The sequence below is a fragment of the Rattus norvegicus genome, chromosome 1, assembly GCF_021556685.1.
Source record: "Rattus norvegicus strain SHRSP/BbbUtx chromosome 1, alternate assembly SHRSP_T2T, whole genome shotgun sequence".
Classification (NCBI taxonomy): Eukaryota; Metazoa; Chordata; class Mammalia; order Rodentia; family Muridae; genus Rattus; species Rattus norvegicus.
Genome location: NC_141534.1, coordinates 131,438,967 through 131,451,496, shown reverse-complemented (window position 1 = coordinate 131,451,496; position 12,530 = coordinate 131,438,967). Strand labels below are relative to the sequence as shown.

The 12,530-nt window shown below is 40.4% G+C and overlaps 1 protein-coding gene across 25 annotated transcripts in view; it reads left to right on the top strand.

Annotated features, from left to right (window-relative positions):
* Tjp1 (tight junction protein 1) overlaps positions 1 to 12,530 on the top strand; it is a 244,817-nt gene that overhangs the window by 211,811 nt on the left and 20,476 nt on the right. For all 25 annotated transcript variants that reach the window (XM_087655268.1, XM_087655266.1, XM_087655264.1 and 22 more), the window contains 8 exons: positions 1,486 to 1,636; positions 4,165 to 4,273; positions 5,373 to 5,592; positions 5,862 to 6,046; positions 6,159 to 6,254; positions 8,907 to 8,989; positions 9,478 to 9,688; positions 9,981 to 10,081. In XM_087655268.1, coding sequence (XP_087511394.1) covers positions 1,486 to 1,636; positions 4,165 to 4,273; positions 5,373 to 5,592; positions 5,862 to 6,046; positions 6,159 to 6,254; positions 8,907 to 8,989; positions 9,478 to 9,688; positions 9,981 to 10,081 — 1,156 coding nt within the window. The remainder of the gene's footprint in view (positions 1 to 1,485; positions 1,637 to 4,164; positions 4,274 to 5,372; positions 5,593 to 5,861; positions 6,047 to 6,158; positions 6,255 to 8,906; positions 8,990 to 9,477; positions 9,689 to 9,980; positions 10,082 to 12,530) is intronic.

Below are 12,530 nucleotides of genomic sequence, written 5' to 3'. Positions count from 1 at the left end.
TCCAGTTTTTTGGGGTGAGGAATCTGTGAGATACCTTTGACTTGGTTAGAAAACGGGAGACCAGGACAACCCAAGGATTCAGACCATCTACTATAACGCTGGTAAATACTTTCAGGGAGGGGTTAAGAGTTCTAGGAGACCTGACTACTACGACCTGTCCAACCTGTGGCCTTTTGACTTTGATGTTTAGCTAGAGAGTTTCAGGTAAGAAAACCAGATGGCTTGACATAACACCACACACCTTTAGTCTCAAGCAGAAGCAGGCAGATCTCTGTGAATTTGAGGTCAGCTTGGTCTACAAAGGGAGTTCAAGGATAGCCAAGGCTATGTAGTGAGACCCTGTTTGAAAAGCCAAAAAAGGAAAGGAAAGAAGAGGAAAGGGAAGGAAAGGAAGTCAGATCAATGGTGAATATTTTATACTTACAATATTTTACTTAATAAAAGTTATTGGCAGTTTTTAACTAAGTTCGAAAGTATCAGAATTTCTCCCTCAGTTCATTTATGTATGTATGTGACTTTATGATAGGTTCTAATAATTTGGTAATTAATTTATAAATTTAGAGGAAAGGGACCTTTCTGTATTTCATATTCAGAATAGTGAAAGTGGGGTACCAGTTCTCAGGAACATGGAGACGACAGTGAGCAGTGTAGAGCTTGGCCCAGTGTCTTTTCTGCTCAGCTGTTCTCTAAGATGTGCTTTAGTGTTTGCTCCCAGCATGATAGAGGGATATGCATGCATCCGTTCCTTCACTTCCTCCTAGGGACACAAGGGACAGCATCAGATGTAGGTCTAATCGAGAATTTCTGAATAACCCAAGTTCTTACCTCAAAGTTATAAAGAGTTACAGAATAAGAGTACTTCCAGGAGCCAAGCACTAATGATCAAACTATAAATCCACTGTCTCGATTATAGAGATTATACCTGACGATGCTTGTATACTTTCTATAGTAAGAGAAGTATTGCATATTTCCTTTTCTTTATATTAAATGAGACTTTTCATTTTTCAGTGGGGTTGGTGTAGAAAAGTAGGTTTAGTTTTTATTTTTTTAGCTTTTGGGAACTTACCATATATACTTTTGATTAAGAACAGGGAAAAACATTGTTTATTAGAAAAATTATAGTGGTCACAAAAAAGCATTATTTCTCCATCAAATTTAGATATCTCAAAACTTATTTTCTAATAAGAAATTAGAAGGTCTGGAGTTGGGGATTTAGCTCAGTGGTAGAGCGCTTGCCTAGGAAGCGCAAGGCCCTGGGTTCAGTCCCCAGCTCCAAAAAAAAAGAAAAAAAAAAGAAAAAAAAAAAGAAATTAGAAGGTCTATTAAATCTAGTTTTGGATTCTAGTACTAAGTTTTACCTAATAAGTAAGTGCTATGTAGGAGGCTTTAGAAATGATGGTCCTGTATTCCATTTTGAATGTAGCTGTTGCTGTAGCAGCCTGCTGTGACTTTTAACTGTTTGAAATGAAATATCTGTTTTAACAGGCCCAGCATGAAACTGGTAAAATTCAGAAAAGGAGATAGTGTGGGTTTGCGACTAGCTGGTGGAAATGATGTCGGAATATTTGTAGCTGGCGTTCTAGAAGATAGCCCTGCAGCCAAAGAAGGCTTAGAGGAAGGTGATCAAATTCTCAGGGTATGTCAGTATATCATCTTATGCGGATTCAAAAGTCTTAGATCATCAGATGCCAGGCATAACAGACCTATTGTTGTGATTAGATTATAATTTATGTACAGTCTCTTGAACCACCTAAGTTTCAAATTAAGAACTTATTAGATCTAGCTTGTGTTAGACCGGTCACTTGTCATTCTGCCTTACTCTGGTTTGTTGTTTGGTTATATTGTTAGTGATGTTGTATTGAAGTCATTGCTGTTCAAAGACCCTGTAATGAAAATAAATTTTAGATCCCTCTACCATCACCATCTACCAAATGGTCTTTTAAAAGTTTAGTTAAACATGTGGACTGTCCAAGACAGCCAGCAATTTTGGGCATTATTTTCCCGTGAGGTGACGAGTCCTCATAGGAATGCTGACCTTTCAGACTCCTCGTTTCAGAGGGTGCTCACATCCAGGAGGATGGATGGAGTTTATATCTGGCAGATCTGTAAGCTGCCTGGCTTTCAACCTCCAGACCCCACAAGAAAGGTTATCACTGGCAAAAGCCAGGAGAACTTAGACTTAGAACTTATACGCAATCTACAAGTGGTGCTTTTCTCTCCTCTGCTTTCTTCTCCATGGAGCGCTGCCTACTAAGGTTAGCATCTTCATCAGTCTCTCACTCCTCTGTTAGAGTCTAAACCAGTAGTCTAGAGCCTACTGGTAGGTAAGCTGTGTCCCAGTCTTTAAATAAGAACACCAGTATGTCCTGCGTCGGTTGTGTGCTTACTGTTTCCCTGACTGCTCTCTTCGGTGCCTCCATTCTGGTCTTTCTTGTCTCAGCCTTCGTCCTCCCTGTGCTGGATTAAGTCTCCCATCTGCTCTACAGCCCTGCAGCTTTGTGCATCTCTTCTCTTTTCCTCCCTTTTAGTTCTTCATAGTCTCTTTTCTCACCTTTGCTGCTGTCTAATTCAGGGGATGGCTGAGTTCTTTCCTCCCTCTCCCTCTCCCTCTCCCTCTCCCTCTCCCTCTCCCTCCCCCTCCCCCTCCCCCTCCCCCTCCCCCTCCCCCTCCCCCTCTCCCTCTCCCTCTCCCTCCCCCTCCCCCTCTCCCTCCCCCTCCCCCTCCCCCTCTTTCTACAAACAAATACCCAGTGGCCTTGCAGCCTGGCTTTTTATCCACAACTGAATCCGAATTTTCATAGCCCTCACTGACCAGAGTCAAGTTTGCCTCACAATTTCTATGGTTTCTTGCAGCATTTGCTTGTCAGTCCTCAAAGACTTTCTCTCTGGAGATTCTATCTTATGACCCCTGCTCCTGCTGCCTTGACCTGTAATTTCCCAGACAAGTCTTCATCTCATCGAGCAGCCCCCAGCCAGAATCTTCTTTACCTTGAGCAGTTTGCTGTGCTTGGGACCTATCCACCTTTCCCTTCAAACTAAAGCATATAAAAAACGTCATGGTACCGTCTCTGACTTAGCAGCTTTCCTCTGACATTGTGTTAAGTTCTTACCGATAAGATTGTTTGCGCTTGGTGTACTTCTGTTGCATTTGAACCCTACATGGTGACAGTGCTGAGAGTATTTAAAACTCCAGCCCTTATTTTCTTACCTATCTCATGATCCTGTTTGGAAGGAATCAGGGAGTACATCATCTAAAAGCAGCTTCTTAATAGCTCGCTTTGGGTTTCCCATGAAAGTGATTAGAACATTTTATCTGCCTTTTGGCCTTTTTTGTTTGTTATTGTTGTTTTTAATTAATGGAGAAAATTTTCCTAAAGGTATCAAGATTACACTTGCTTATAATTCTGCTCAGTTATTGTTGACACTCACATTTAATTTCAACTTCATTTGGAACTTAGGAATTTACTAGTATAATTAGACACTGACTCAAGAACCATATATCGTCCACTAAAAAGTTGTTGTCACAGGGGCACCATAACGCATGTCTGGTCTTTTTTTTTTTTTTTTTTAAGATTTATTCATTTATTATATATAAGTACACTGTAGCTGTCTTCAGACACACCAGAAGAGGGCATCGGATCCCTTTACAGATGGTTGTGAGACACCATGTGGTTGCTGGGAATTGAACTCAAGACCTCTGGAAGAGCAGTCGGTGCTCTTAACCTCTGAACCATCCCTCCAGCCCCTTGTCTGGTCTTTTTTAACTCTTTTTTGGTATATAGTTTCCTTTTCATCAATTAATAAAAAATAGTTAGGCTACATAGTACCTATGTAGAGTGAATGTGGAATTTTAAATCTAGAGATTTTATAATAGTGAATACATATTGTCATTTGGAGTCTAAATTGCATAGATTTGTAATAGATTATCTTAATATCAGGTAATATTGTAACTACTATGAACTTACATTTTTGCTCACCTTATTTATTTCATGTGCTTATTTTAAATTAGGGAATTTTATATTCTCCAAAGTTAAAAGAAAACTTCCCTATTAAATATATAGTATTGTCAAGTTAGACTCTGAAAATACTTGTTTTCTGAGTAAATAATACATTTATATTCCTAAAAACAGCTAGTATAAATTTATAAATTTTTTATTTTAATAGGTGAACAATGTAGATTTCACAAATATCATAAGAGAAGAAGCTGTTCTTTTCCTCCTCGACCTCCCTAAAGGTGAAGAAGTGACCATATTGGCTCAGAAGAAAAAGGACGGTGAGATGCTGTTTGAAGTGGAGAGAGTTGACTTGGAGGAGTTGGACGGATTGGTTCAGTTGACCAAGGTTAATCAGGGTCAGGACGGTAGCAGCCCACACTCCTAGTGTGCAGGAGCCTGGCATAAGAGGATCATGAGTTCAAAGCCAGGCTTGATGACTCCCTTCAAACACGAAGTTCAGCCTGGCATGATGACCCAGGCATTCTGTCTCCCTACTTGCTAGGCAGAAGTAGGTGAATTGAGGTAATTCGGAGATCTGTGATTTGAGTCCAACCTGGTCTACATTCCGAGTTCCAGAACAGCCAGGGCTACATGGTGAGACTGTGTCTTAACACAACAAAGTGAACAATTAAAAATGTAGTTTAAAATAGGATGATTGAATTTATTAATCTGTTAATTTTATTTATTTAAGGTTCTATAGTCTTATACAATGCTCATAACAGAGCAAGATAAATATGACCAGAATTTATGGCATTATGATTTTAGTCAAGTGCGTTCCAACCCTTTATAAGTCAGAAAAATATTTGTTTTATTAGATATTGGAATTATATAAAAGGATATGTGGATAATGGTCAAGTTTTATACTGGTATTTCTTAAGCAATACAGAATTGTTAACATTTTAAAGAACATGTAACTTTTTTTTTAAAACATTTTGGTCAAACCCTCCATTTTTGGTTTGTTTTTGTGTTGTCTGTTGGAGGTGGGTGTTTCATGTAGCCCAGTTTGCTTGAACTTACTCTGTTGAAGAGGCTCTTGAACACCGGATCCTCCTGTCTACCTCCTGCGGTGCTCAGGTTATAGGAGTGAACCACCATACACAGCTTAGCATGCTCAGTTGGAACAAAGTCTCCTGGATCTAATCCATCTTTTTCTGCATCATTTCTGCTCAGTGGAAGTACCAAGTTACCCTTTAAGGAGGTAACATAAATGGTTGAAGAACAGTGAGATGAAATAATTCCAGATATACAGTGAGAATTGAGGATTGACTGGGAATTGTATGTTGATGTAGGCATTAGCAGGAGCATCGTCACAGAATATCTCCTGCAGATGATTTTTTTTTATTCCAGTGTTGATTAATGTTTCTTTTGACTTCTTAGTTTATCGCCGCATTGTAGAGTCAGATGTAGGAGACTCGTTCTATATTAGAACACATTTTGAATATGAGAAAGAATCTCCTTATGGACTCAGTTTTAACAAAGGAGAGGTGTTCCGGGTCGTGGACACCCTGTACAACGGGAAGCTGGGCTCCTGGCTGGCCATTCGAATTGGCAAAAATCACAAGGAGGTAGAGCGAGGCATCGTTCCTAATAAGAACAGGTATGGCCACCTGGGGACTTGTTATATGTGAACTAAGTGATGGCGGACAATTGGGGGTCCAAGTTTCTAAGAGTTGTACTGTTCATTGTGTTCACTCACTACCGTTATAACTGTCTCAATCACTGTACAAACTACTTGATTAAAACTTTGAAATGTAAGGTGCATGTGAACCTCTGTCCTCAATTTTGGCATTCCATTTCATTTCATTGTGGATTTTTTTCTTGTTGCCTTTTAAATACTCTTGTTTCTGTTTCGTGTTTCTTCAATAGAGCCGAGCAGTTAGCCAGTGTACAGTACACACTTCCAAAGACAGCAGGTGGCGATCGGGCAGACTTCTGGAGGTTTCGAGGTCTTCGTAGCTCCAAGAGAAATCTTCGAAAAAGCAGAGAGGACCTGTCAGCGCAGCCAGTTCAAACAAAGTTCCCAGCTTATGAAAGGGTTGTTCTTCGAGAAGGTAGTTTATTTCCTATAGCTTAGTGTATATTTTTTCATGGCAGTATGTTTCAGGAAGTGGAAATTTAAAAACCATGTCATCATCTTTTTTTGTTTATTTAATTTCTCTCTAGCTGGATTCCTAAGACCTGTAACCATCTTTGGACCGATTGCTGATGTTGCCAGAGAAAAGTTAGCAAGGGAGGAGCCAGACATTTATCAGATTGCAAGTGAGTAGATAAGAGGCTCAGCACTGCCCTTCACTGAGCTCCAGGATCTGTCTATCTCTCTTTCTTTTCCTTTGTTTCTTTGTTTCTTTCTTCCTTTCTTTCTGTCTGTCTGTCTGTCTGTCTGTCTCATTCCTCAAAAAATATAGCTTTGGGAGAAATTTTGCACTTTATGTCATTGTTTTTAATTGTAAAGGAAGGCAGAACAGTCGTGTTCTCGCAATTCCCTGTGCTAGGAAGTCACCATTTTTGAGATTTTTGCTTCATGTGAAAGCTGCCTAGCTCTGTGGTCTTATTGAACCTTCACAGTAACTCTTTAAGGAGAGAATCAAGCACCGTTTTTAAAGTTGAGCAGCCCAAGCATCAGTGCTAAGCATTGCTGGCCTAAGCATTGCTGCACATGTGCTGGGTTTAATGTTTCCTTTTGATGGTCACTGATGAGCATGGCCCCTGTCTCAACCTTCTCTGACTGAACCCAGTGAGGTTGTAACTGAGTACAGAGGTATGAGCAGGTGAGGACTGTGCCCATGCTGGTAGCCGTGCGTTGTCGACTTCAGTGTGAGGCAGTGGTGCTTTTTCTCTCAGTAGTATGGTGGCTGCAGTATACAACCTCAGTCTTAACCACTTGGCGTGCTTTAAGTTATGCATGAAGTTTTTCCCTATTCCACTCTTTGGGATTCATTTTTGTGATATTATAAAGATTTTTTTCTCCTTCTTAATACATACATAATAGAATGTTTTTATTGTTTTTCTCAAACCTTATGACTTCTTTGACGACGTCTTTATAGTTTCTGCCTTGTTTTTCACTGGCTTATCTATGTAAGATAGCTTTTCCTATACTTATGATGGCTGTCTTATAGGGAGGAAGAGACCATAGAATGTGCACACACTGTGTGTGTTTATTGTGTAGGTAGAACTGCTGTGCAGAGGGTCATGCCCACAGGTTTTTGTTATTAGACTCATAGACTCATACAATATTAGAACTATTTAGCACACTACTCTTTTTCATATTGCTTTTAATTTGGTTTTGATGAAATTTAATGATATTTATTTTCTAAAACACAGATTTGCACGTACAAGTGGTACTAGAGTTTGAGCAGATTAAACATTCCCCCCTCTACTCTTGTCAGACATCTTTTGCTTATTGTACAGCAGGCAGCATTTCTCCTGAAGAACCTCATTTGTGGGTTCAAATGGAGGGAAAGCAAGTTTGACGGCTCCAGGGCTTAGCTTTGGGTGATAGTGCATTGGTTTACTCAGATTATGCCACAGTCCCACATGAGACTTTAGACAGCCTTATTATCAGTAGACTTTTAAGTGAAGGCTAGATGTATAGTCTTCTACTGAGATTCTCTTCTCACCCATGTCTCCTGTGAAGCTTGTCTTCTGATAGTCTGGCTCTAACATTGCTTATTTGTTGCTGCCTGTGGTTATTTCAGCTCTCTGCCTTTTCTGACCTGAAACACCAGAGCTACTTCCCTTCTCCACAGAGTCATGAACATCCCTGTTCTCCTTTTTTTTTTTTGGTTCTTTTTTTTCGGAGCTGGGGACCGAACCCAGGGCCTTGCGCTTCCTAGGCAAGCGCTCTACCACTGAGCTAAATCCCCAGCCATCCCTGTTCTCCTTAATGAAAAGTCAAGTAATGGGTGCTTGTGCTCATTAGCCTTACTCTGTGTAAGGTAATGCAAGGCTGCCGAGATGAGGCCTAAGCTGCCTCACAGTGGCCTCCAGCGCCTCATAGCTTCAGTGCTTACACTTCTGTGAATATAAGTGAGGTGTCTGACTGGAAACCCCCAGGCCATTTGCAGCATCATTGCGGATCTCAGCCCATCGTGCTGACTAGTTCCAGGCAGGAATAGCTTCCCTGTATCTGTGTGCCATACAAATGAGACCATATTTTTTGTATCACTGTGGGGGAAGATGGGAAACCGAGCCTCAGACGAAGGATAAAAAACATCCTTAAGCCCATAACTTCTGGAATTTTTAGGAATATTAATGGGATTGAAGGAACATTGAAGAAAAATTAAGCATATCACAATTCAGATTTAAAACAAAAACATATTTTTTATAGCAAACAAGAATTTACTGTAATTTTGCTTTCCTGACCGTAATAAAAACAAACTCACAGTACAATTTTTAAAATCTTCACCTCATGTTGTGTGAGATATTTAACAGATTTGATAATTTTTCCTAGAACATCTATTCTTTACATTGTGACCTTTTTTAAAGTTCTATATCATAATGTTTATATTGATTGCTAAAGTTCTTGCCTCCTTAGTTTACTCTGAAAGCAAATACCTCATTTGCCCTCTCTTAATTCTGGTTCTCTGGGGAGACATTGCCTGATGTAGTTAGTGTAGGTGAGTCTTCAGGGGTTGAGGGTCAAGGGCTAGGGAGTAGATAGCTACCTCCTTTACTGATTTCCACCCTTTGTGATGAAAACCTTTTTGCTTTTTACAATAGAGGAGTAGGGGCTTTCCTTGATGACTTGCTACTGACCTCTAGTGGATAGAATCCATACTGCTGAACATGTCGCAGTGTAAGGCACAGCGCCATAGCCAGTCATGCCAGCATGACTGTAGTGCCCACTGTTGGAGAAATTCTGATCTAACCAGTGGAAATACTGTTTTGTTTTTGTCCTGTTTTCATGAATAGAAAGTGAACCACGAGATGCTGGAACTGACCATCGGAGCTCGGGCATTATTCGCCTTCATACAATAAAGCAAATCATAGATCAAGTAAGTTATTATAAGTTGGCCTATTCCTTATAAACTGTCGAGCTTATGTTTTTGATGAGGAATTTAGTATATAACAAAGGGAGATTTCAATAGCAATTTCAAGAAGATAGTTGTGATCAATATCAGAAGAACCTTCACGGCTATAAAAATACTGATGTTTAGATGTAATTAACACTGTTATAGCAATGCACCTCAGAGTGCATGTCTGGAAGGAGATGTCAATAACATTACATTGCTGCACTGACTTTTACAGAATGAGCACCAGTAATGGCTTACAAATGTTGTGGCTGAATCTTAAAAATAGCTAATAAAAAGCTTTTTAAATTAAGCTGGAGATTCTAATTACAAATTTTTAATAAGTGTTCCTGAGACATAGCAATCACAAGGTTCGACTAACACTGCAGTATAGCAGAACCTGTGGCATTCTTTAGAAAAGGGTGAGTTTTAATGGTGTTCTGTATCTTTGTGTGATTTCCTCCTGTCTCTAGGATAAACATGCTTTATTAGATGTCACACCAAATGCAGTCGATCGCCTTAATTATGCACAGTGGTATCCGATTGTTGTGTTCCTTAACCCTGACTCTAAGCAGGGTGTAAAAACAATGAGGATGAGGCTATGTCCAGAGTCTCGGAAAAGTGCCAGGAAGCTATATGAACGGTCTCATAAACTTCGTAAAAATAATCACCATCTTTTTACAAGTGAGTATAATACTAAAAGTTTTCCTTCAGCTTGAAATGTTCAGGTAATAATCTGGAAGTAAAAGGTTATGTTGTTCAAAAGCTAAAGCTTTTATGGTCTCTGCTTGGAGAGCTTACTATTGATATAAAAGCAGAAATGTTTGGTTGAAAGGAAAAGTGTAATGAATGCCAAATAGAAACATGAAATACTTGTAACTGTCTCCTCAGACTGATGATGGATGGGGTTGGATGGTTTCTCCTCACTTGGTGGCAGTGTTCTAACCATTAAACTACATTGTTCATTCATTTTCAGCCACAATTAACTTAAACTCAATGAATGATGGTTGGTATGGTGCCCTGAAAGAAGCGATTCAGCAGCAACAGAACCAGCTGGTGTGGGTCTCTGAGGGGAAGGTATGGATGGCACTTCCTACCCTGTCTACACTATCTAAATTACACCAACTAAAAATGTCTTTGGTTGCCGCTTTTTTCTTACTAAGATTTTAAAGAAATTTTGGAAAAGTTTTTTTATCATTTGTATGTAGTGGTTATAAAGTTGAAGGCTTGTTATCTTTTTCTCCTCAACCAAACAAATTACTAGTCTATTGGGATTTTCTGTGAAATAATTCTCTGGTTTTTGACTCTGCCCCAATGTGGCTGGGGAAAGTGAAGGGATTTATGTCCCACTAGGAGGCTTTCCTATGAAGGCAAGTAGTGTGGGGAACACCGGCCTCCAGTGGCCATCAGGAATGTAGCAGGAGCCACTAGCCCACTGAAGCTCCAAGCAACATTGAAAGTAAACACCGCGCCCTCCTCACATTCTACCTTGGGAATTAATTCCCCCTACCTCCTCCAGTGGCACCATGAACATCCTTAACTATCCCCTGGGGAACAGTAACCAAACTGGTTTGGATTTGGTTTTTATGCATACCTAAATACTAGTATAAAGTGGCTGCTTTTCTGGTGTCAGCTTGGTTCATAGCAGCCTTTGATGGGAACGATCTGCTTATCTGGAGCGGTGACTCTTTCCGCAAGGCACACTGTTGAAGGAGTCTGGTTTAAGCCTTCTGCCTCCACCAGGTCCATGTGGTCGTTAGGGAATATTGAGAGTCCCTCTGGATTTTTGGCTTCTTTTTGATTTTAAGTTTTTACGTTGCATTGTTTGTTTGAGTTTTGTGTTTTGCCCCTGCATGGACCCTCCCTTCCTCTGCCTGGCTGTTGTGCAGATGCTCTGGCAATGCATGCTGCATGCTCCGTGAGTCCAGGCAGAAACATGTGGCCTCTGCAAGGAAAGCTGTTAGACCTTTATAGCTAGCGGCAGCACCACTGTTGTCACTGTTAGATTAAAGCATCAGCCGTTCTCGCTGTGTGCCATCTTGGGTGGTGGACTGTGTGGCTGAGTAGCAGAGCGCTCTGAGTAACTCACTGCACCGACTGCAGCAGCGCACCAAGGTCTACTCCTGTGCCATTGATAGAAGGACTGAGTCGTCTTCGTGTTGACCATGTGCAGCTACGTAATTCTCCTGGTACACTTTGCCAAGGAGAACTGGGTTCTTAGAATTAGTCTAAATTTACTCCCCAAATGTACAAAGCTGTACATACTTGCCTGCAGGTTTATTTTTTTAATCCATAAATCTTAGTTTTCTATAATTTCTCTTTGTAATACTTTTATATACTTGGTTTTGTCTTAAAATAAAGGATTACAGCCTTTTATGTAAGGAAAAGGGATATTTATTATGGCTTAGTTTAGTGCAGTGTGTAAGTCAGAGAGGCTATAGCTTAGATCACACTTGGTTTCTCTTGCTGCCCCTTCCGTCCAAATATGTTTTTATCAGAATAGATAGATATTTGGAGAAAATTTTTTCATTTTCACCAACTTTTCTGAATTTATCATTTTGACTTAGTTGCCACAGAGTTACTTTTTTGCAAGATCTGACACACTCTTATTTTCCCTGTGAAATCAAGAAATGTCATCCTGAGAATTTCTTAGCATTAAGATATAATATCTCCAGCTTCAAAACAGACCACGGCTCTTGCTCACTTCTGTATTTCAAGAAGCTAGGTAGACTGGTGGTTTCTGTGACTCTTCTACAAGCTTTAAGTCGTGCCCAGCCACGTAAAGGTTAAAGTAGATGGCAAGAAGACCTCTCTTCAGCAGCAGCCATTATAGAAGTTAGTGGTCAGTAGGAGAGACTTTCCTGTAACAGAGCACAGCCCTGGGATTTTCTGCCCCTAGCCTTGGCACAGCCACCCTTCGCTCATCTTACCAGAAAAGCTTGTGGCCAGCCTCTCACTGAAGCGAGCGAGGACATGGAAAGCACTAATGAGGAGATCCGGCCCCCAAGACCATGCTTGGCATAGGAGACTCAGAGCTGCACCGCCCCTGCTGGTTACTGCTAGGCATCTGCCTAGAGAGTGAATCTCGACATTTCTCACCTAGTGGTCCATGCTGCAATGGGAGAAATCCTGGTGACTTCAGGATTCTAGTTCCATCCCTTCTCATGCAGTATCTTCAGAGACTGCTCAGTTTCAGACGCTGTTGAGTGACAGTCTGTTTCCTACAACCCCCAGTCCCCTTTCCTCCTGTACTTCTCATTGTCTTTCTGGGCTGCTCTGAAGCTCACCACCATAGACTGTTAGGAATGAACTCAAGTCCTAATTCCTTGCAAAAGACAAGCACAACAGCATTTTCCTTTTTCATCCATTGGCTACTGCATCTGTGAAAAATATGAAAGAATGTCTTCTTAGTTGGGATAGCCACCCTACAGGTGATGGCTTTTTGTTATTTTGTAAAAGCTTTAAGAGCCAAATTCCAATTTAAAAAAAAAGTTTCCTAATTATAAATAGAGTATTTCTTACTCAG